The sequence below is a fragment of the Capsella rubella genome, unplaced genomic scaffold (genome assembly GCF_000375325.1).
Source record: "Capsella rubella cultivar Monte Gargano unplaced genomic scaffold, Caprub1_0 scaffold_3, whole genome shotgun sequence".
Classification (NCBI taxonomy): Eukaryota; Viridiplantae; Streptophyta; class Magnoliopsida; order Brassicales; family Brassicaceae; genus Capsella; species Capsella rubella.
In genome coordinates, this window is record NW_006238921.1 from 1,775,000 (window position 1) to 1,794,175 (window position 19,176).

The 19,176-nt window shown below is 35.5% G+C and overlaps 7 protein-coding genes across 8 annotated transcripts; 1 reads left to right on the forward strand and 6 right to left on the reverse strand.

Annotated features, from left to right (window-relative positions):
- Positions 1 to 1,034: 1,034 nt before the first annotated feature.
- On the reverse strand, positions 1,035 to 2,088 carry LOC17891629 (agamous-like MADS-box protein AGL80). Its single transcript, XM_023786739.1, has one exon. It carries the CDS (start codon positions 2,062 to 2,064, stop codon positions 1,252 to 1,254), a length of 813 nt encoding a protein of 270 aa, XP_023642507.1. The 5' UTR covers positions 2,065 to 2,088; the 3' UTR covers positions 1,035 to 1,251.
- A 1,039-nt stretch (positions 2,089 to 3,127) lies between these two features.
- On the reverse strand, positions 3,128 to 4,135 carry LOC17893257 (agamous-like MADS-box protein AGL80). Of its 2 annotated transcripts, XM_023786600.1 has the most exons (2): positions 3,756 to 4,135; positions 3,254 to 3,426 (listed from the first exon to the last, which is right to left on the reverse strand). In XM_023786600.1, the coding sequence occupies exons 1-2, from the start codon at positions 4,133 to 4,135 to the stop codon at positions 3,336 to 3,338; spliced, it is 471 nt and encodes a 156-aa protein (XP_023642368.1). In that variant the 3' UTR covers positions 3,254 to 3,335. The 2 variants fall into 2 exon arrangements, with proteins under 2 accessions (XP_006298183.1, XP_023642368.1); XM_006298121.2 differs by having other exon boundaries at positions 3,128 to 4,135.
- A 1,782-nt stretch (positions 4,136 to 5,917) lies between these two features.
- Positions 5,918 to 7,137, forward strand: LOC17893879 (anaphase-promoting complex subunit 11). Its single transcript, XM_023786602.1, has 4 exons — positions 5,918 to 5,945; positions 6,353 to 6,373; positions 6,466 to 6,584; positions 6,764 to 7,137. The coding sequence occupies exons 3-4, from the start codon at positions 6,527 to 6,529 to the stop codon at positions 6,877 to 6,879; spliced, it is 174 nt and encodes a 57-aa protein (XP_023642370.1). The 5' UTR covers positions 5,918 to 5,945; positions 6,353 to 6,373; positions 6,466 to 6,526; the 3' UTR covers positions 6,880 to 7,137.
- A 203-nt stretch (positions 7,138 to 7,340) lies between these two features.
- On the reverse strand, positions 7,341 to 8,068 carry LOC111831633 (hydrophobic protein RCI2A). Its single transcript, XM_023786601.1, has 3 exons — positions 7,938 to 8,068; positions 7,710 to 7,814; positions 7,341 to 7,569 (listed from the first exon to the last, which is right to left on the reverse strand). The coding sequence occupies exons 1-2, from the start codon at positions 8,016 to 8,018 to the stop codon at positions 7,731 to 7,733; spliced, it is 165 nt and encodes a 54-aa protein (XP_023642369.1). The 5' UTR covers positions 8,019 to 8,068; the 3' UTR covers positions 7,341 to 7,569; positions 7,710 to 7,730.
- A 1,363-nt stretch (positions 8,069 to 9,431) lies between these two features.
- Positions 9,432 to 10,327, reverse strand: LOC17890928 (hydrophobic protein RCI2B). Its single transcript, XM_006298871.2, has 3 exons — positions 10,149 to 10,327; positions 9,890 to 10,003; positions 9,432 to 9,604 (listed from the first exon to the last, which is right to left on the reverse strand). Exons 1-2 carry the CDS (start codon positions 10,227 to 10,229, stop codon positions 9,920 to 9,922), a joined length of 165 nt encoding a protein of 54 aa, XP_006298933.1. The 5' UTR covers positions 10,230 to 10,327; the 3' UTR covers positions 9,432 to 9,604; positions 9,890 to 9,919.
- Positions 10,328 to 12,660: 2,333 nt separating this feature from the next.
- On the reverse strand, positions 12,661 to 15,513 carry LOC17893557 (titin homolog). The gene is made up of 2 exons (XM_006296543.2): positions 15,300 to 15,513; positions 12,661 to 14,840 (listed from the first exon to the last, which is right to left on the reverse strand). The coding sequence occupies exons 1-2, from the start codon at positions 15,342 to 15,344 to the stop codon at positions 12,870 to 12,872; spliced, it is 2,016 nt and encodes a 671-aa protein (XP_006296605.1). The 5' UTR covers positions 15,345 to 15,513; the 3' UTR covers positions 12,661 to 12,869.
- A 241-nt stretch (positions 15,514 to 15,754) lies between these two features.
- Positions 15,755 to 19,104, reverse strand: LOC17891541 (pectin acetylesterase 12). Its single transcript, XM_006297716.2, has 12 exons — positions 18,613 to 19,104; positions 18,019 to 18,101; positions 17,812 to 17,941; positions 17,650 to 17,723; positions 17,340 to 17,426; positions 17,122 to 17,246; positions 16,971 to 17,031; positions 16,789 to 16,842; positions 16,613 to 16,690; positions 16,427 to 16,532; positions 16,178 to 16,323; positions 15,755 to 16,081 (listed from the first exon to the last, which is right to left on the reverse strand). The coding sequence occupies exons 1-12, from the start codon at positions 18,806 to 18,808 to the stop codon at positions 15,974 to 15,976; spliced, it is 1,248 nt and encodes a 415-aa protein (XP_006297778.1). The 5' UTR covers positions 18,809 to 19,104; the 3' UTR covers positions 15,755 to 15,973.
- Positions 19,105 to 19,176: the final 72 nt, after the last annotated feature.

Below are 19,176 nucleotides of genomic sequence, written 5' to 3' on the forward strand. Positions count from 1 at the left end.
GCTTGTAAGTCTTAGTGGTGGTGCCTGCATAACTCAAGATTTGTGAGTGTGTCAGTCTACAAGATTCGACCACCACGAATTAATAAATAAAAACAATCACTCACAACACATAGAAAAAAAACAATTTAAGACTAACCAAGCCGCTTAATGCTTTCTTGAGGCACCTACATTTTGATGATTAATGCATATACGTACGTTAATGGTTTTGTATTTTAGTAGAGTGATGACAAAAAAAAAAAGCATAGTGGACAGTATATAGTAACCTAAAATTCTGTTTACGTAAAGAGTAATTCTTAGCTAGTTAGAATCATGAAAAGTTGATACTGGAGGAGAAGCTAGGCAGAATCTGAACTTGGAAGACTCCTCAATGGCTAGTATCATCGGTCTCTATTAATTGACTAAGTAGAGAAACGAGTACCATCTATTTGCACCCCCCACATGCAACTCCACTCCCAAAATTGTTCAACCCCAAGGATCAAGTTCCACCCCAAAATAATACAATTACAAGGACCACACTTTAATAGTTAAATTCATAGAGAAAGTTGGCTTTACGAAATAAAAAGTATTTGAAAATTCAAATTTCTTCTTATTAGTATCAAATGATTTCTTTTCATTAATAAAAAAAAAAAACTATCGTTTTCCTAAAAAACACCACTTTTTTCTTTTTTGGTTCAACTCTTTATTTTTTCATTTAGAAAGAGAGTGAAGCAATATATTTTCTTTTGCTTTATGAGTATCAATATGGATCGAACCCTGGTGGGGAAGTATAGCTTTAAGTTTCATGGTAAGTCATAGCCAACTGGCTAAAATTGGTTGTTTTACTCTTTATTTTTTTTTTTTGAACCAATTTTTACTCTTTATTTATACATAGTTTTAGTATATTAGAGTGCACTCGTACTCGGAAAAATAATATAATATTTAAAAACTCGTGAAAGATTAAAATATTAAATTTTGGGAATAAAGTTATATCATCGGTTTAAGTATAAAATAAAATTGAATACGCTAACAAATAATTAATAAATGAAAAACTAAATCTAAATAATATGATATTTTTTGAAACAAAATTAAAATTGTAGAAAACATGAAACAAAAGGAATAATAACCGGATACAAAGCAAATGGAGTAAACTTAATCCTCCTTTAATGGCATAACATAATGAATCTAAATTTCTGAATTACGAAGGCAATACATATCATCAGAGTTTGTTGGTAGTAACAGCTGATATAATCCATCAAAGGAAAACTCAATTCCTTAGAATGGTCCATCATTCGAGATCAACCATTCTTCTTGCTGATCCTGATTTTGACTCGGATTGTCAATTAAATCTTGAGGCTCAATCGGATATTCATACTGTTGTTGATATTGATACTGATCAGAAAGGCCAACTGGATAATACTCTTGTTGGTCAGCAGCAGCACCAGTAAGAGTATTAACCTCCTCTGGTATCTCGCTCGAAGAGATTATAGGCTTCAAAGACCACAAATCATTAGCTGGCCGAGGAGAGTTGCCAACATTGAGATATGGAAATGAGTGAGAACTCACTTCAACCATAGATGGTGGTGCCATGGCATTTGTAGCTTCAGAAGATCGCTTAAGAGTTTCGTTCTTGTGGTGATGAAGTTCTCGAAGATATTGATCAATGTAGTTACACAAATCTTCACGGTTTTTGTTAGTCAGCTTAAACTCGTCTCTTTTGCCTCTAAGAAGCTGGAACATGACCTCTTTCATCAACCTCTCTCCATTGTCCTTCATCTTTTTGTTGTTGTTCGCCACAGCCTTTGATATGTTCTGCTTGAGAAAGCCTTCGTGGTTCACCATTCTTTTCTCTTGCTCGACCTCTGTCAGCATCTCAAACTTCTCCACTACGTTCTTCACTCCCGAGTTCGATGGCCACGCCTCTGGGGTTGAGTTGGATGGGTTATAAACCACCGCACATGCTTCGATTCCGCATAGTACGGTAAGCTCGTGGATTTTTTTCATAAACCCTTTCTTTCTCTTGTTAAAGGTTGCTTTCCTCATTGAATCATTATCAATGTAAGATAGGTTTAGCTTCTTTCTCGTCATGGTGATGAGACCACAACTTTAAAATAAAAATAAAAATAAAAAAGACTGTATTTTGAATAACTTTTTGTGCTTTTTGTATGTTGTGTTTTTGTTTTATTCAGAAGTTCGTTTATATAGGAAAAACAAATTACTTAATATCTAAATGATGAGCTGTCAAATAGCTGTAAACATTAATTTTAAAACATTGATATTAATTGGCTATTAATTTTATAATTACATATATTAAGAAATAAATATTAGTTTATGCCACTAAGTTATAAAATTTATTGGTGAAAGCTGTTGTTCAGATCACTAGAAGATTATCATCACAAATAAATTAAAAACCATCACTAATGTTGTACTCACATATAAAGCTCTGGGCCTTCTGGCTATGAATGAGTGATATGATAGTTGATCACTTTACTTTATGAAGATATACATTGTAATTAGATTTGATGAGATTTTTTTTCTATGTAAATAAATATATCTACAATTTATTATTTTAGTTTGAATTATAACAGCTAATATTACACTCATTCGAATTTTTTACCTTTTGGGATATTATGACTAGCTAGCTTTAGAAAACATATTTCATACATTGCATCTTCTCTACTAATTTAATTCTAGATATAATACAAAATATGTGTTGGCATTCAACTGAATTTACAGCTTGTCAAGGAACTATTAGATAAGATTTTGTGAAATAAAAATTAATTCCTTTTTTCTTTCCTTTAAAACAAGATTTGTTAGCCTAGTTAATACCACGCACGGCTAAGGTATTTGGTCATCTGTAGGGCTTGAGTAATTCTAAGATAAAACATGGAGTCGAATTCAAGCGAATATGTCATAATAAAACACTAAATTAAAGAAGAAAAATAACTCGCTCCACTAATTTAAATGAGAAACGTATGCAAAATAAAAACACTAATCAAAGGACACGAATGCAATAAAAACGAGAGATATCACAAGTCCATAACATTAAAACCACATAGTCATCCAATCCTCAAAATATAATAAAATTTATAAAAGTAACCAAAACGACGACAACATAAAATATTGTTATGAAAGCTGATTGCAACAGGAGAATTGAAAAACACAAATTATGGTTTGCTTGCTTGAACTTGAAAACCAAACTCTGAACTCTTGTAAAACCACATAATTAACGAAACCATGTGGTATCGTTAGGATTGGTGGCAGGGATCGTACTGCTTGGACTAGCAGCAGCGGAGGAATCACCAAGGGTTTGTTGATGATCATGCTGGTTGTCATCCATAAAGAGAAAACCCTTTTGCTCATCTGCATAGTTCAATGGTTGAGGATGGTTCACCATCTCCATAAACCACTGTTGTTGGTTCTGACCATAATTCTGGTTCAGACTTAAACTCAAACTTCGAGGTTGCTCATAGAGTCCAACATGTGGAGATGGTGAAGGATGACGAAACTGTTGTTGTTGCTGAAGAGGGTTTAAGAAAGCTGCAAATGATGAAGAGGAAGCACCTGCCTCATTAGTTGTGGTGGTTGGTGCGGCTGTAGAGGCCATGACTTCCATTGATCCATTCCTTTCGAAAGTAGCCGCGTCCGCACCAGCATTGGAAGACTCGCCGATCTCCATGCCAGAGCTCTGTAAAATCTCAAACCTGCGATTGATATCTTTGAGATATTGCTCAATTAAATAACCTAAATCATTAAGATCCATGATATTCATATGAAACATTCCCATGTTTCCGATTAGACACTGGAACATGACTTCGGTCATCTCTAGCTCCCGGTTGTCTTTCTTTTGCCTCTTCAAGTGTTCGTACGCTTTGGCAATCCTTTGTCTGAGAAAGGTTTCTTGGTCCACCATCTTCTTGTGTTGGTCCATTTCTGGAAGCGTCTTGAATTCTGAGACTATCCTTTGTACACCGGCATTTGATGGCCACACTTCGGGATTGGAATCGTACGGACTGTAAATGATGGCACATGCATTGATGCCACACAAAGTGGAGAGCTCATTCACTTTCTTCAGCAATCCTTTCCTTCTTTTCTTGAAAGTTGCTTTCCTCGAGGAATCGTTGGAAATGAAAGCAAGTTTCACTTTCTTTCTTGTCATCAAAACCTTTTCTTTGTTTCTTTCTTTTTTGTTTTGTGGTGTGTTTTTGTTTTGAGTTAATAGTTTGAGTGTGTTAGTTATATATATAGTAGTGATGAAGAGCCTAGTACAAGCATTTGTCTCTCGTAGAGACAGTCAAATATTTGATTACAGCTAGTCATAAAAATAAAATCAATAAGTGCAGCCAATAAAGCTGTATTATAGACTTCGAAAACGTATTGTTGAACAAAAGCAGATATTTGTGCATATTTGTGATAAATTCGTAAGATTTGTTTTCATAATTGGGTCAAAGATTCATTTTCAATACATATCTGGAATTACTTGTTTTATTGGATACTTTTGACTGTGGATTGTATGAATCTATCTAGGTATGTACACTATACATGCATGTTTGATAGATTGTTAAAGCATTTTAACATTTGACGAATGTGAAAATCTTTTTAAAAACATAATCCCGTTTATTTTCACAAGTATAAATCTATCATAGGTTGTTACCTTAAGCCATGCATTACCTTTGAATAATTGATAAATTGTAAAAAGTAAAAAATATTGAAGATACATATCCATTTTTTTTTTGTCCATAGGGACTAACACTTGATTATTCATGTATTTATAACAAAGTCCTACTCTATTCTGTATTTTGTAAAATAAGATTATTTTTAGATTAGAATGAAATTGTTTCTAAACTACAGTTGGAATTTACGAACGAGGATGTATTTTGTATCTTCTATAGTTCTACTTCTAGTTAGAGGACCTCTTAAACCAAACGAAACAAGAAAAAGCTCTAGTTAGACTCCTCTATACTTCTCTTTTAGTTACGTCATACGTTACTGATGATCAATGATTGTAAGGAAAAACTCATTAACGTAATAATGTAATCCTGTTAGCAAATATAATAATTAACTAAATCATGTGCATTGTGTGGTACGTATTAAACTTCTCTAATCAAAAAATTATACACCCAAACCGAAACGTGTATCTTGGTTATTTTAAAATAATAATTTGGGCTGTTAATTTAACGAGAAAGAAACCCCTAATTCGGCCTGTTAACCTTAAAATAATGATGTTTGAAGCCCAATCTGATTCTCGGCCCATAAGCAGTGGAACACGTCCGTCGACTCGTTTTCAATTTCGTTTCGTCTTGTTGCTCTTCCCGAGTCCGATCCTCGCCGGTGCCACAACAAATCTTCTTTCCCGGTGAAGAAGTTTACTCTTTTGATTTCCTCGTTCGGTTATAATATCGATCTTCAGGATTTGGTGGGAGAAAGTTTCATAATTTTGAAGGTATGTGTTCGGACTTTGTATTTTGGTTCCGGTTTGAGATAATTACTTCTTGTAAAATTGGAAGTTATGAGTATATTACGTTGCTTGGCACTTAGTTATACTGTGTTCACACTGAAGAATCGTTCTTGTAGATAGTTGTATTGCATCTTCAGATTGCACTTAGATTCTTTTGCTGTTTGATTTTGTGGAGTTTACTGTTCTAAGTTTGATACTCGATTTTTGCGTACCAGTTATTCGATTGAATGCCTGACAGAACTACTATCAGTTCGTTCATTTCCTATGTTTCCATGATATTTTATGATCTTAATGCTTAACTTTTCTAGTAAATCTTGTATACGACGTATTGCACATGAGACTTTTATACCTTCATTTTTAATTTGTTTTGTCTTCTGTAAGATTTGCCTCCTGAATGTCTTAATGTTATGGTCTGTAACCCATCTTTAGGCTTATAACAGGGTCAGGTTTCTTGAATCTGATTGAAGATTTTTGTTTATACAGGAGGGAGCCATGAAAGTCAAGATCTTGCGTATCCTTTTGTTGCTTCATCTTCTTAGCTATCTGTTGGAGAGTTTATTTTAGGCTGCGTTAGGTTGCAGGTTAAAGTAATAAGTCACCCCATACGGTGATCATCTAAAATATTAGTTAACATCTTTATTCTGTTTATTGTGTATTAGCTTTACAGTTCACAGCAGCTTGTTTGATGATTCATAACAACTTTGCATCTTCCATTGTTTTTTCATTCTGTCAATTGCTGCTGATGACTTCCTAGCCGTTATTATGAGGATCCTTGTGATCGGTGTAACTGATGCTCATAAACTAGACTAATTTTGTTAAACTTGCTGCATTGTTGGATTTGTTTGCACAAGTTAAATAAGAAATCGAAATTGTTGCTCTTGACTTTCTATGCTACTTACTGTCCTGCAAAAAACCCAGAGTAAGTTCCTCGTCCCTTATGTAATATTCTCTTTTTCAACCTCAGCTCCAACATATTAGCTCTTACAATACGGTGTTGCTTGTCTTTAGCTAAATGTTTTTCCTGTGAATAGATGGCATGCAGTTGCTTCATGGACATGGGATGCACAAGACGAAACATGTGGGATATGTCGGATGGCTTTTGATGGTTGTTGTCCTGATTGCAAACTTCCTGGAGATGATTGCCCTCTAAGTAACGTTCTCTGCTTTCATGTCTTCACTTTTATACATGTTGCTTCGGACACACACACACTCTCTCATGCTTAGTGAGAGAACAATGCTGCGCTGTTTTATTTACTTATGGTATAAGTAATAAAACACAAAACACAAAACTGCATGTCTTAGACCTTAATTGTTTTGGTGTTAGGGCAGTTTGGGGAGCTTGCAACCACACGTTTCATCTTCACTGTATATTGAAGTGGGTGAATTCACAGACGAGCCAAGCTCATTGCCCAATGTGCCGAAGAGAATGGCAGTTCAAAGAGTGAACAAATAATGAGGAGGATTAGTCTTAAGCTCACATCATGGTGGATGCTTTGGAATGATCTCTTGAAGCTGTACCTGGATCATTAGTCTTTGATTTTTTAACCCTTGCTCAAAGGCAAGTTAGATTTGATAATCTTTTTGGAGCTTTGTGTGAGCTCCATCATTTATGACTATGATGTGTTTGTTAGTGTAGTTAGTTATTCTGTGTCACATCGCATTTGAATTTGTTAATAATAATTCGCTGGATTCTTATTTTTTCATTAGTTTTATATAGTAAGAGTAGGGATATAAAAATTGAGTTATAACAACCGGTGGGTGAAGGATAGCGTAGTGTTTCTCGTGGGTATCGCTAATGGTGCCAAGTAATGGGGCCAATTTATTGGGTGATGCAATGATGCGTGTGGCCAATGGTATTTCTATAACGTTAGGTCTCACTGGTGGTCCAAACTCCAAGGCAACACAATTCCCAATCTTTTTTTTCAGATAAAAATACTCGAAATAAGCAAATTCTTCACACAAAAGTACAAAACCAACGGTCTCTTCTTTTCATAAAATATCAATACAACAAACATTATAAAACAATGCAAACGCAACACTGAAGATTGATTACTTAGCTAAAACATAAAACTCTGGTGAAAGAAACGATGAATCAGTCACAAAGAGAGGAGGAGAACACGACGAAACAGCTGTTCCTACAAACCAACAACAACAACAGTAAGTTAATGATGAGATAAGATTGTGAGAATTTTCTGACCCCAAGTACTAGATGATATTTATCTCTACAGTGCCTCTTTTGATTAAAAAAAAAACATGAGAGAGAGAGAGAGCTTACGAGAAGGGGATGGGAGGTAAATCATTTGGTAAGGACATAAATAGCGTATATGATCCCAGGAATATAGCCAAGCAGCGTCAAAACCAAACATATCCAAAACTCAACCTGCAACACAATATTATAAGGTTAATCAATAATAATACACTCAAACCTGCACAAAATATTAGTAGAATATAACAAAGTCTTGTTTAATTCTTAAAGAAAGAGAGATATAGATATAAAGATTACCCCGCAACCAAATCTGAGAAAGACTCCGAGAGGAGGCAAGAGGATTGCAATAATAATATCAACAAAAGTAGCTGTACTCATTTTTCTTTCAAGATTCTGCCAAGAAAATATATTATTAAACCTTCAAATTATATGTGTTTTCTTCTTCTTCTTCTTTGTTACTCTCTTCTCCTCACACTATTTATACATATATATAGACACCAACTTTTGAGATATTTTCTAGCCACGTATTGCTTTCCTTTTTTATTTTTATTACTTTCCTTTATCTTTAAGCTAACTACGGAATTTGTTTTTTTCTTTTGACTATCTATACAAACCAATTAAAGGGATATTATTTTGGGGGCAAACTTGGCATAATGGAAGATAAGTTCCTAATCTTTCGTAATCACTACTAATTAGCTACCCACAAAGAGCATCCATAACATAACGTGTTGAAAGAGTGTAAGGATAAATTGCATCTTTTATAATTATTTTAAGTTATTACTTCTTCTTACGTGTGCTATCGATCTTTGCCACATCAGTCTTTCTTTGCGCGTCACGGTCAGTACGTGTGTTACCGACGAGAATAAATGTATTTATCAATTTTAACACTTTGATGATCTAATAAGAGTCAACTTCTTATTATATATAAACATCAACGGCCGACTACAATATATATATTCTCGAATGTTTAAACTTTACCATTAGTCAATAATTCACATTTATTTGGATAACCAAACTAATCCAAACCAAAAAATCCGATCCAGTTACTCTCCGGATGAACGTTAGCTAGCTGTTATGGGGTTCACTAACCGAATCTTTTCATAGTGGATATAGTAAAGCGTAACATTGACACCATACCATATCTTTTACCATCCGACCACACACAATATGTTGCAAATTTTTTTTTTTTAATATACCATTACACTTCCAAATAGCATACCCCCTGCCACTGCAATCATATATAAGATGTTACCAGCAAAGTAGATGCTGAATTGTTGATAAATCGTCGTCATATTGACATAATATTTGGGTAACCAAAGGAAAAAAGATGAATATATGTAAATATAAGGTTTTGGTATCATGCATATATAATACTCGTTGTTTGTCTCCTAACCATTTTTTGCTTTGTAAGATTGTATCCCTCGTCCCCGATCAAAGTACTCAAATATAGATAGTCGACTTAACAGAAAAACTTTATACATGTACTAGAACTCTTCAAACCCGAATAGATACATTTAAGTGTTAAAAGTCGATTCAACTTAATCACGTTAAGTATTAGATGAAAAAAACGTGTACGTATATCAAAATTTGGTTACTAGCTAACAACAACCGGTGGGGATGATTCTTTTGTATTGCTCCCATGGACCACGTGACTTTTTAACTTGTGGTGCAAATTTGTTGGTTATGATGACGAGACATACGGATGTAATATAATTGTTAGGTTTTTAAATTTTGAATGGTGGTCCAAAAATCCAAACCTGCTCGATCGTTGCAACATTTTATCCAATCATATAAAACGTAGTAATCAAGTTCCTCACATAAACCAACGATTTCTTCTTCATATATCAGTAGAAATTATACAATAATGCAAATACAACAACAATACTTAATAATTTACTCATAACATAAAATAATTGAAGAATCAGTCCCAACGAGAGAGAACACGACGAAACAGCTGTTCCTCCCTACACACAATAACAACAGCAATTGCAAAGTTAAACTCTGGTCTGAAAATTTCCTTGTACTAAATAAAAATGATGATAGAACGTATTTTCGATAATATTGGGGGTGGGGGGATGATACAAAGTGAATAGTTATACCAGTAATCTAACAAACTTCTTAATTATCATGGGTGAGGTTAGTATTCGTCATAAGCTTAAAAATTGGTTCACCTAACATTTATATACATGATTTATTTGTAAGAAACCTATCCAAAACTCAACATATATCAAGCGAGAGAGAAAACTTACTAGGAAACAGAGGGGAGAGATGAAACCTCTCTACTTGGTGATGATGTAAAGAGCGTAGAGGATCCCGGGAAGATAACCAAACAGCGTCAAAATCAAACAAATCCAAAACTCAACCTGCAAGAAGCATAAACAAATTGTCAGAATAATGATCTAAATAATTCGAGTAACAATTATAAGATGAAAGGATCACTATCTCTTGAATGAAAAGAAGTAGTAAAAAAAGACTTTGAAGAGAAATCAAAGTAGGCGTAGTATGTACCTTGCAACCAAATTTGAGAAAGACGCCGAGAGGAGGCAAGAGGATAGCCAGAAGGATCTCGACGAAGGTGGCTGTACTCATCTTCAAGCTCTTGAAATTGAATTGATAAGAAAATATCTAAATGCCTTTTATCTCTTTGATGATTTTGGACTCTTTACTCTCTCTCTCTCTCCCTGATACGTCTCGCTGTATATAAATAGACCCGTGTACTTTAGAAAGAACCCCAAGCCACGTGGTGCTTACTCTGTAATTTTCTCTTTTTAAAACTTGTTTTTAGGAAACCTCATTGTGATTTTATTTATTTTTCCTTCTCTTCTTGGGCAATATGAGGTATGTAAGAACTGACTTAAACAAATTAACTCAATAATAATTTAATATATTGATAACTAATTTTAAAATTATGACGACAAAAAAAAACTAATTTTAAAATTATAATTTTTCAAAAAAATCTATTTTCTTATTGTTTTTTTTTTTTTTGTCAAATTGTTTAAAGACGCAGCTTCCAAATAAAGTATTTTTATTTTTTGGGGGAATAGTGGATTTTATTTATTTATGTACTGGAGTGGTGGCTCGAGTTCCATTTAAAAAACACATTCAAATTATACAAAAGTGTATAAAATCAATATTGAAACGAAGATTTATACAAAACTGTAGTTTCTTGATTTCTTCGGATTTTTTTATTTGTTGATAGAAGTTCCGTAAAACAGAGAAATGTTTCATTTCAAGATTAAGACCAGAAGGTTGAAAGCTTAGATTTGACTATAATTCATGGTACTTGTCAGGTGTCAGAAAGTTAAGCGGTTTAACATAGAAGGTACACGTAGCACAACACATTAGATGTATGCAAACCCTAATAATATTATCAAAGTTTCTGTAAACCCATGCAATACTGTGTTGTCGGAATACGAATGTGGGCCGGGACAATCTCCGGCGTGGAGGTCGGCGATAGGCATGGATATATATAATATTATAAGTCTCTCACAACTTTCTACTAACAGGCTTACGACACGTCATCCACTCACATGCCTTCAGGCCTGTCAACGCATATCCCGGCCGTCCTCTCACGTGTCGAACCCATTCTCCAAACTCCATAGAACATGGCCATTTATGGACTTTATGCTCTCAGTTGCTTTACACTCCTTTAATTTGGGATGTTTCATTTCTCAGTTCGTATTCACTGTATTGGTATCAATGCATGTATGCAATTATTATAAGGCTGGGTATTCACATATTAGTTAAGATGCAATATAGATTGGTAGGCCTGCGTTTCAATAACCTACATTTTTGATTGGACTCTTTTATTATTTACTAGAAATACATTACACAGAATACAATTTATACAAACATTAAGCCAAACCATACGTTATAGCCTATATTTTCGTAAGAAAATTAACTGTATCGAACTTCGAATTTGTTTTGTTTTCATCTGGACTTCAGTTTTTCTAGAGAAACCTAGTGTAAATAGACTACTCGACTATTATATTAGCATCGATGACAACAAAGCTTTAGCTGTCAAGAAGAATAACCTTTGGAGTAAAGCAAAAAAGCTGTAAAATAGTGACATTTTAGAAAGATGGTTAAGTGACTAAGTGTGAATCATGCTACTCTGGCTTCGTCTCTCTGTCCAGCATCGATAGCATATGTTCTTGCTTCCTAAAAGTTGCTTTCGTGACACTCGTTGATTAAAAATGACCACCACTATTAATTTTTATTTAATATATACTTATTAATTTATTTTATTTAGTTAAAATACTCATGGCCGACACCAACGCATAAACTGTGGCATTGAATTGACACCACGAAAATATTAATAAATTTTTACTTTATTTATATGATGTCCTAATCAAAGTTGTAATGTCCTTTTTGATTTGTTATGAAATAAGTGGTATAATGTCTTTGATGATTTAGACCATTTGTTCTTATCCTTTCGAATTGGTCGATTCTCCTAATGCCAAACTCGACTTTAATATCTTGAATTTTGTTTAGTTTCTTCTTTCTTTGTTTTGTCGTTCAAATTCTCTGGTATTGAAATATTGTTGACTTAACACACATTGCAAAAAAAAAAAAAAACCTCTGCCGACATTGGTCTTGGCATTTGGGCCTTGGGAAGAAAAATAATAAAAGATCTTAGCATTTGGTTTCGTATCAAATTTTGGGATTAATGTGAGCCCATTAAGAGCCCAAATTTTATAAAGGATCACTGAAAGCCTGAAACGGGGTTATTCTTAATCATAACGGAGCGTGCAATTGACATGAACCGGATTCTGATTTTCCCTCCAAAAAAACAAAACTCATGGAAGCATCTTCTCCACTCACTCACCGCCAATTCCACCGCCGTGGACGTCAATTCTCGCCTCCATCCCACTTGAAAGCATTGGATCGGAAGTTATGTCTTTGTGGGATGATGCATTGTGCAGAGAAGGTGTTTGATGAAAGTCCGCAGAGAAAACTACAAGCTTACTAATTTATTTGACTCTGAGATTTCAGAATGACTTATTCATGGAACGTGATGCTGATGAATGATTACCTTAAAGAAATTTCCAACACACATCCATAAAACAAAGGCAAATCTTTGTATGTTTACAGATATAAGTTATAAACCACACAAAGCCATAAAACAAAAGAAAAAAGAATGTTCTTTTTTTTTTCCCCACACGAAGCAAAACCAACAAATTAAATAGAAGTACCTGAAAACTTTAAGGAACCCATTAATCCTTTTTATCACTTGACTTTTATTTCTTCTTTGGCTTCTTCAGTTGTGATAGTCTTAGAGCTTGGAGATTTTCCAATGATTGCTTTCTTTGCTTTGACAAGAGATTGCTTCACCTTTGATATAATGCTGTTTGAATGTTTTTGCTTAACAGGAACTTCTTTGGCTGTGACTTCTGCTTGCTGTTTCGCCTCATCGCTCTCTTTGACAGGAAGTGCTGTTTCTACAACTTCTGCTTCTTTTTCTGTGATTGTTTCCTCTTGTTTGGTTGCTGCAGTTTCTTTCTCTCCTGATTCTGTATCGGTTTCTTTCAAATTCTCTTCGCTTTTGACAACTGCAACAGGTGGTTCAGGGTCTTTTGTGATGTTCTCACCTTCTGTAGCTAGTTTAGTGAAGACATCCTCGGCTTCACTTACAGTCTCTTGTTCATCCTTTGATATTTCTTCCACTACATGCTTCACTTCGGTAATGGCATTCTCAATGACATCAGCAGGAGAAGAAACGTCTCCTTCAGTCTCCTTTTTCGGGTATGTGTCTGAATCTTGGTTTGTGGGTACGGCTACCTCAGGGAACAAAGCGGAACCAGATTCAGAAGGTTTTTCATCCTTTGATGGTTCATCTACTACATGCTTTTCTTCAGTTATGGCCTTCTCTATGATATCAGCAGGGGAAGAAGCGTCTCCTTCAGTCTTCTCTTTGGAGTGTGTGTCTGAATCTTTCTCAAGGCCTAAAACAGAACCAAGCTCAGAAGCTGTTGCATCCTTTGATGGTTCATCCACTTCATGCTTCTCTTCAGTTATGGCCTTCTCAATGATATCAGCAGGAGAAGAAGCGCCTCCTTCAGTCTCCTCTTTTGGGTTTGTGTCTGATTCTTGGTTTGAGGGTACAACTTTCTCCAAGCACAAAGCAGCACCAGGTTCAGAAATGTTTTCATCCACCACATGTTTCTCTTCTGTAATGGCCTTCTCAATGACGTCAACATGAGAAGAAGCATCTCCTTCAGCTTCATCTTTAGGGCCAATGTCTGATTCTTGGTTTGTCGTTGGTACAATTTCTTCAGGGCACAAAGCAGCATCAGATTCAGACTTTTTTTCATCTTTTGATGGTTCATCCGCTACATGCTTCTCTTCTGTAACGGCCTTCTCAATGACAGCAGCAGCGTCTCCTTCAATATCCTTTTTAGGGTCAGTGTCTGATTCTTGGTTTGTTGATACAGTTTCCTTAGGACACAAAAGAGAATCAGATTCAGAAGTCTTTTCATCCTTGAAGTTGATACCAGAGTCTTTGGCCTCAACAGTAACATCCTCCAGCTTTGCCTCAAGCTCAACCTTAGCTTGTTCTGTTGTTTCATATGTATCCTCTGCCTTTACTACTTCAGCTTCTGGTGCCAATTCCTTTACTTCCTCAGGCTGAGTCTCAACTTTTTTGGAAGCCTCTGGCTTTGGCTCGTTTTCAGGAGCCTCCACATCTTTGATTTTCTCTTCTGCAGTCTCTGCAGATACGTCTCTAACAGATTGAACATCAATTGGTTCCACCTGTTTGCCTCCAGCTTCATCTGTTGATTCAGACACATCAGCAATCGTCGTCTCCTCCTTATCCTTATCTTCTTCTTTAACAACACTCTCCACGGTTGGCTTCTCTTCTGCTTTCTCCTCATCACCAGCTTCGACATTAACTTCTGCAACACCCTCTTTCACAAGGATTGGTTCTGTAAGTTCAACTTGTTCAGCTCCCCTCCCACCATTTGCATGTTTCTCTGTCTCTGTAGATTCCTCTGCTTTCACAACTGCTTCAACTTCTTCCACCACTGCAAAAGATACTTTCTCTGGCTCAACCTTATGAGTTTGATCAATCACCTCTTCTTTAATAACCACTGTGTTTGAATCCAATGTCGGTTTATCAGTCACCACATCCACAGAATCCGACGACCCAATCTCTTTCTCCATCAACTTAGCTTCCTCGTTCACCTTGTTCTCCAATGGCTGCAGCAGGTAAAAGTAAAACTCTCTTATAAGTCTCTATAACACAAACCTTTGTTCTTACATAGAAAAAATTGATTCGTTTATACATGTAACTAGGAGAATCATACTTTGAAACGTAAGAAGAGTTTTCTAGAAAAAAAGAGAGAAGAAAATGGTTTCTTTTAACATCCATGTGCTTGTATGACCTACAACTTTCCAAAAAGTTCCAACGTTTTTTTACTTCTAATAATTGCTCCAGCAAAAAAAGATTGTGTGTAAAAACATCCAAGTATATTCGAGTCTGCCTCAGTGAAAACATATAGATCTTACGAGAATCAAAACATGATGAAGAAATCTATTTATCAACCTCAAAAGCAACACACATATAGGTACATGTATATATACATACAGACAGACATGAGCGTAATAAGCATATATGATAAGTCTCAGGAACAGAGTAATAATTCTGAGTTAGTTTACCTTTGCAGGAGTAGTTGCAGTTGGAGTGTGAGAATCAGAAGCCATGGAAGAAGATTCAGGCGGCAGGAAAAAAGTAATGGACAGGGTTCAACTTCAGAAAATCAGATTTTTATTCCAGAGTAGTTGAAGAAGTTAGTTTTTTGACTGGGAGAAACTGGAAGCAAATGATAGGTGGAATAAAACCACTCACACATATACACACACAAAGTGGGGAACACTAGATAGCTGTCACTCACACACCCAGAAAAACAGGGTGTCAAGTTGTCAACACACTCTGTATATTCTTACTCTTTTCACTTTCTCTATCCCTTTACTATTTTATTGTTATTCTTATCCATTATCTGCTTTTGTTGAATACTTGATGATGTTATATAAAATAATTAGATAGCCTGATATTTTTGGGACCAATCTTGACATTTTTAAGTATATTAGATCAACTACTTGCATTGCAAAGAGAGAAAAATAACAGAAGAAAGAGCCTTTTCTCTGTGATTACATTTAAGCGCTTTTTAAGCAAGCTTTGTTTTGGTTTTTATTATGGTTTCCATAACACAATCAATTATATACCAATGAGGCATTGGCACTACCAAGGGTACAAGATCTTTCCTTTTGAAAGAAAGAAACTCTCTAAGGTATGTGTATATGTGATGATAATAAAGATAAGAATCAATCAATCATCTGAACACCAAGTTGTGGCAACTCTTGTCACACGGGTAAGGGCAATCGACTAACTTCACTTCCGCTCTATCGAAATACCAATCTCCAACGGCTATTGCCACAGCCTACATACCATAGACGAAAGTCAAGAACAGATTTTACAAGAGCCTTTGCTTGTAAGTTACATTGTTTGTGTGGGAAAGATTTGAGTGAAAACTTACCTTTTTCCTGATGACAGGAGAATCATCAGCAAACCAAGTATCTTGCCTCTCTGTTTGACAGTGAGCAAAACAAGAGTTGATGAACAATCCATTCTGTCTAGACATTGAGAAACCCCTGACTACTCTTAGCATCTGATCCCTGAATGCTGTTCTCAAACAAAAAAAAAAAAAAAGAAGATGAAACAGTTAAAGTGATACACAACGCTTTAAAATGAGAAGTCCACAAGTGTTTATGATCTATAGAACAACCTTGCAAGAATCGCAGTTGTGCAGGAGTACATTTGCCATGGTTTAGTCTGCAGTCATGCCAGAATCCACTAGGATCCGCTGACGTTGGAGCTATGCTGCTTTGAATCTGATTAGAAGCCATTACATAGACTTGTCAGCTTTACACAGGAGAAGTTTTTGTGTTTCAGAAGAGGAAAAGAAGATAACCTGCCATGTATCATATGCTGCGTTGACAATAAAAAGTGGAGTTTTCATCTGACTGATCAAGTTTTGTGGGAAGAAACACTGTACAGAAAGATGAGTTATCAATTACAAGACTTAATTGAATGGACTGTTTACGGTTTTTAACAGCATCAGGATGAGAGAACAAGAAAAAAGATTACCGAGGTTGGATCGAGATGGTTTGTGCATATGCGTGGCAAGTTGTTCTTCACACTCTGTAAATGGTAAAACGAATTTGTCAAGAGGATTTCTAAAGTTTCTTGTGCTCTCTAAATATAAAGTAAGAAGCCTTTAGGCTACTTGAAGATGTATAAGTTTTTAAGTGAAGAGAATCGAATCTCACCTGCAATTCTACTACACCATTGTATAAGTTCCTGATTGTGCGGCCGCCTGAAACATCAGCCCTATGATTACAGAAACAAAGAAGAAGTCAATAGCAAGGGGAAATGAAGTAGCTATAATACAATCTTTTGAGTTGGGATAAGTAAACTAACGTGTCCAAGAACAAGCCTGCATCACTCAAGCACTTGACTTTGGTTGATCCAGGGAACATGTTCCTAAACTCATCACAGCGCAAAATGGCTGCTAAACCACCAGCAGAGCATCCAGAGAGAAGTGCCTGACAGAATATAAGCAGTTAACACCATTCGTGCCCTTCAGCCTACGGTATTGATGAGATTGAGTCTCTTTAAAATTTAAAAGTGTCAAAAACCTGTTTGGCATATCGCATTCCTTTAGCCTTCAAATCATCTATTCCGGCTCTCCAGATACGCTCTCCTCTAAACTGAAGCTGTGCAGCCTGGAAAAAAGTTAAGATACGGAGTTCTATTTTCATTAGTTCAAAGATGTTAACACACAGCCATAAGCTGTTCAAATCTACAGAACTAAGATCAAACCAAGCATTGTCCATGGCTAATAATAACATCCAAGAAGATTATAAACTGCAGATTTCCAAAGGCCTAGAAACTAGCAAGTTGTTCCATAGAACATTTAACGGGTCAGTGAAAGATTCTGATTCGAACCTGATTCTGACCATCTCCACTGAAAGAAGCGCCATCGCAGTAACGAAGCTTAACTCTATTCCAGTTGAAGAAGTCTACAGAAGAAAAGCACATGACAATGAGAATCAATGATTTTCAAAACTAGCGACATGAATAAAACTTAAACAAAGATGGAGATGAAACCAGGATTTTCTTGAGCTTTATCACTCAGGATTCCTGTAAACTGAAGCTGCTTCTCCATATAATTGGAGGAACCACGTCGAGTCTTCTTTCGGTATACACAGGTTCTGATGTTATTGCACCATCCTCCTCCCTGTTTCAAGAACATTAACTATTAACAAATAAGACTTAAATTGAAGTTTCACATCTTGAAAAAACCATTCAGTAAACCTCCAATTGAATGAGCCAGCTATTAGCTCCAGATCCATGTCCACGGTGCAAGTGATATCCAGGCAAAGTTCCATCCAAACAAACTGTGAACAAAAACACACAGACATGTAAACAGAACTTGATTCAAACATTCTTTATGTTTTTTCTACTGATGCCTTCCAACATAACATACACTGCTTTTAACTATGTGCATATGAACACTGTAAACTAAAGATATAACATATAAATTGCATGGAAGATAATTATATATACATGTGTAAGCAATAAAACAGGAAATACCAAGGTAAGCTTGAATAATACATAAACAATAAACGTAAAAGAAGAAGAAATAAAAAAAACAAGTTAAATCTGGAAAGGGACAATATAGAAGCAAGATGAGAAGAAGAGTGTAGTTGAAGTGAACAATAAATGAAGAAAGCAAAAGAAACCAGTTTTGTACCCTATTCTATACTTTTGCCATCTGAAAAAAGAAAACTCATAAAAGTAAAAACAAAAGAGAGAGAGAGAGAGAGAGAGAGAGAGAGAGAGAGAGAGAGAGAGAGAGAGACATGTAGAGATCTAGTGACAGAAGCAGAGAGAAGAAAGAGAAAGTACCAGCTCCAGAATCAGCCCCTCTGATAAGGGTGAGACCAACCATTAAAGGGTTCAAATTGGAGCTATATTTAGAGAATCCAAACTCTAACTCCTCAATGCGATCTATTTCAGTCACATTGAAATCTAAGTATTCATTAGCTTGAGTTCCCAGTATTATCCCAGCCACAACAAACCCTACTAGAAAAAGCTTCTCCATTCTCACTCACTTCCCTTCTCTTACTAGAAGAGAAGAGTGAAAGCAAAAAAAGAAAAGAAACAGATCTCTAACAGTGGAGAGAGTCGAAGAAGAAGAAAGGAACAAACTTTTGTAGAAGAAACGAACAGTATGACTCAAATAAAGAATCGATCTTTGTAAAAAAAGAATGGGCTTTACTGAGCTAAGAAACAAAATAAAGAGAAATAAACGAAGCAGAAGCAGAGAGTAGTGTGAAGATGGAATTATTTATAAAAACAAAATGATTTTCTTAAAAAAGGTTTCATGGCTGGATTCACGGTTGGAGTTTTATTTAAATTAAAATAATAAAAACTAAATCAAAGAAACTCTCTTCTCTTATATGACAAAGA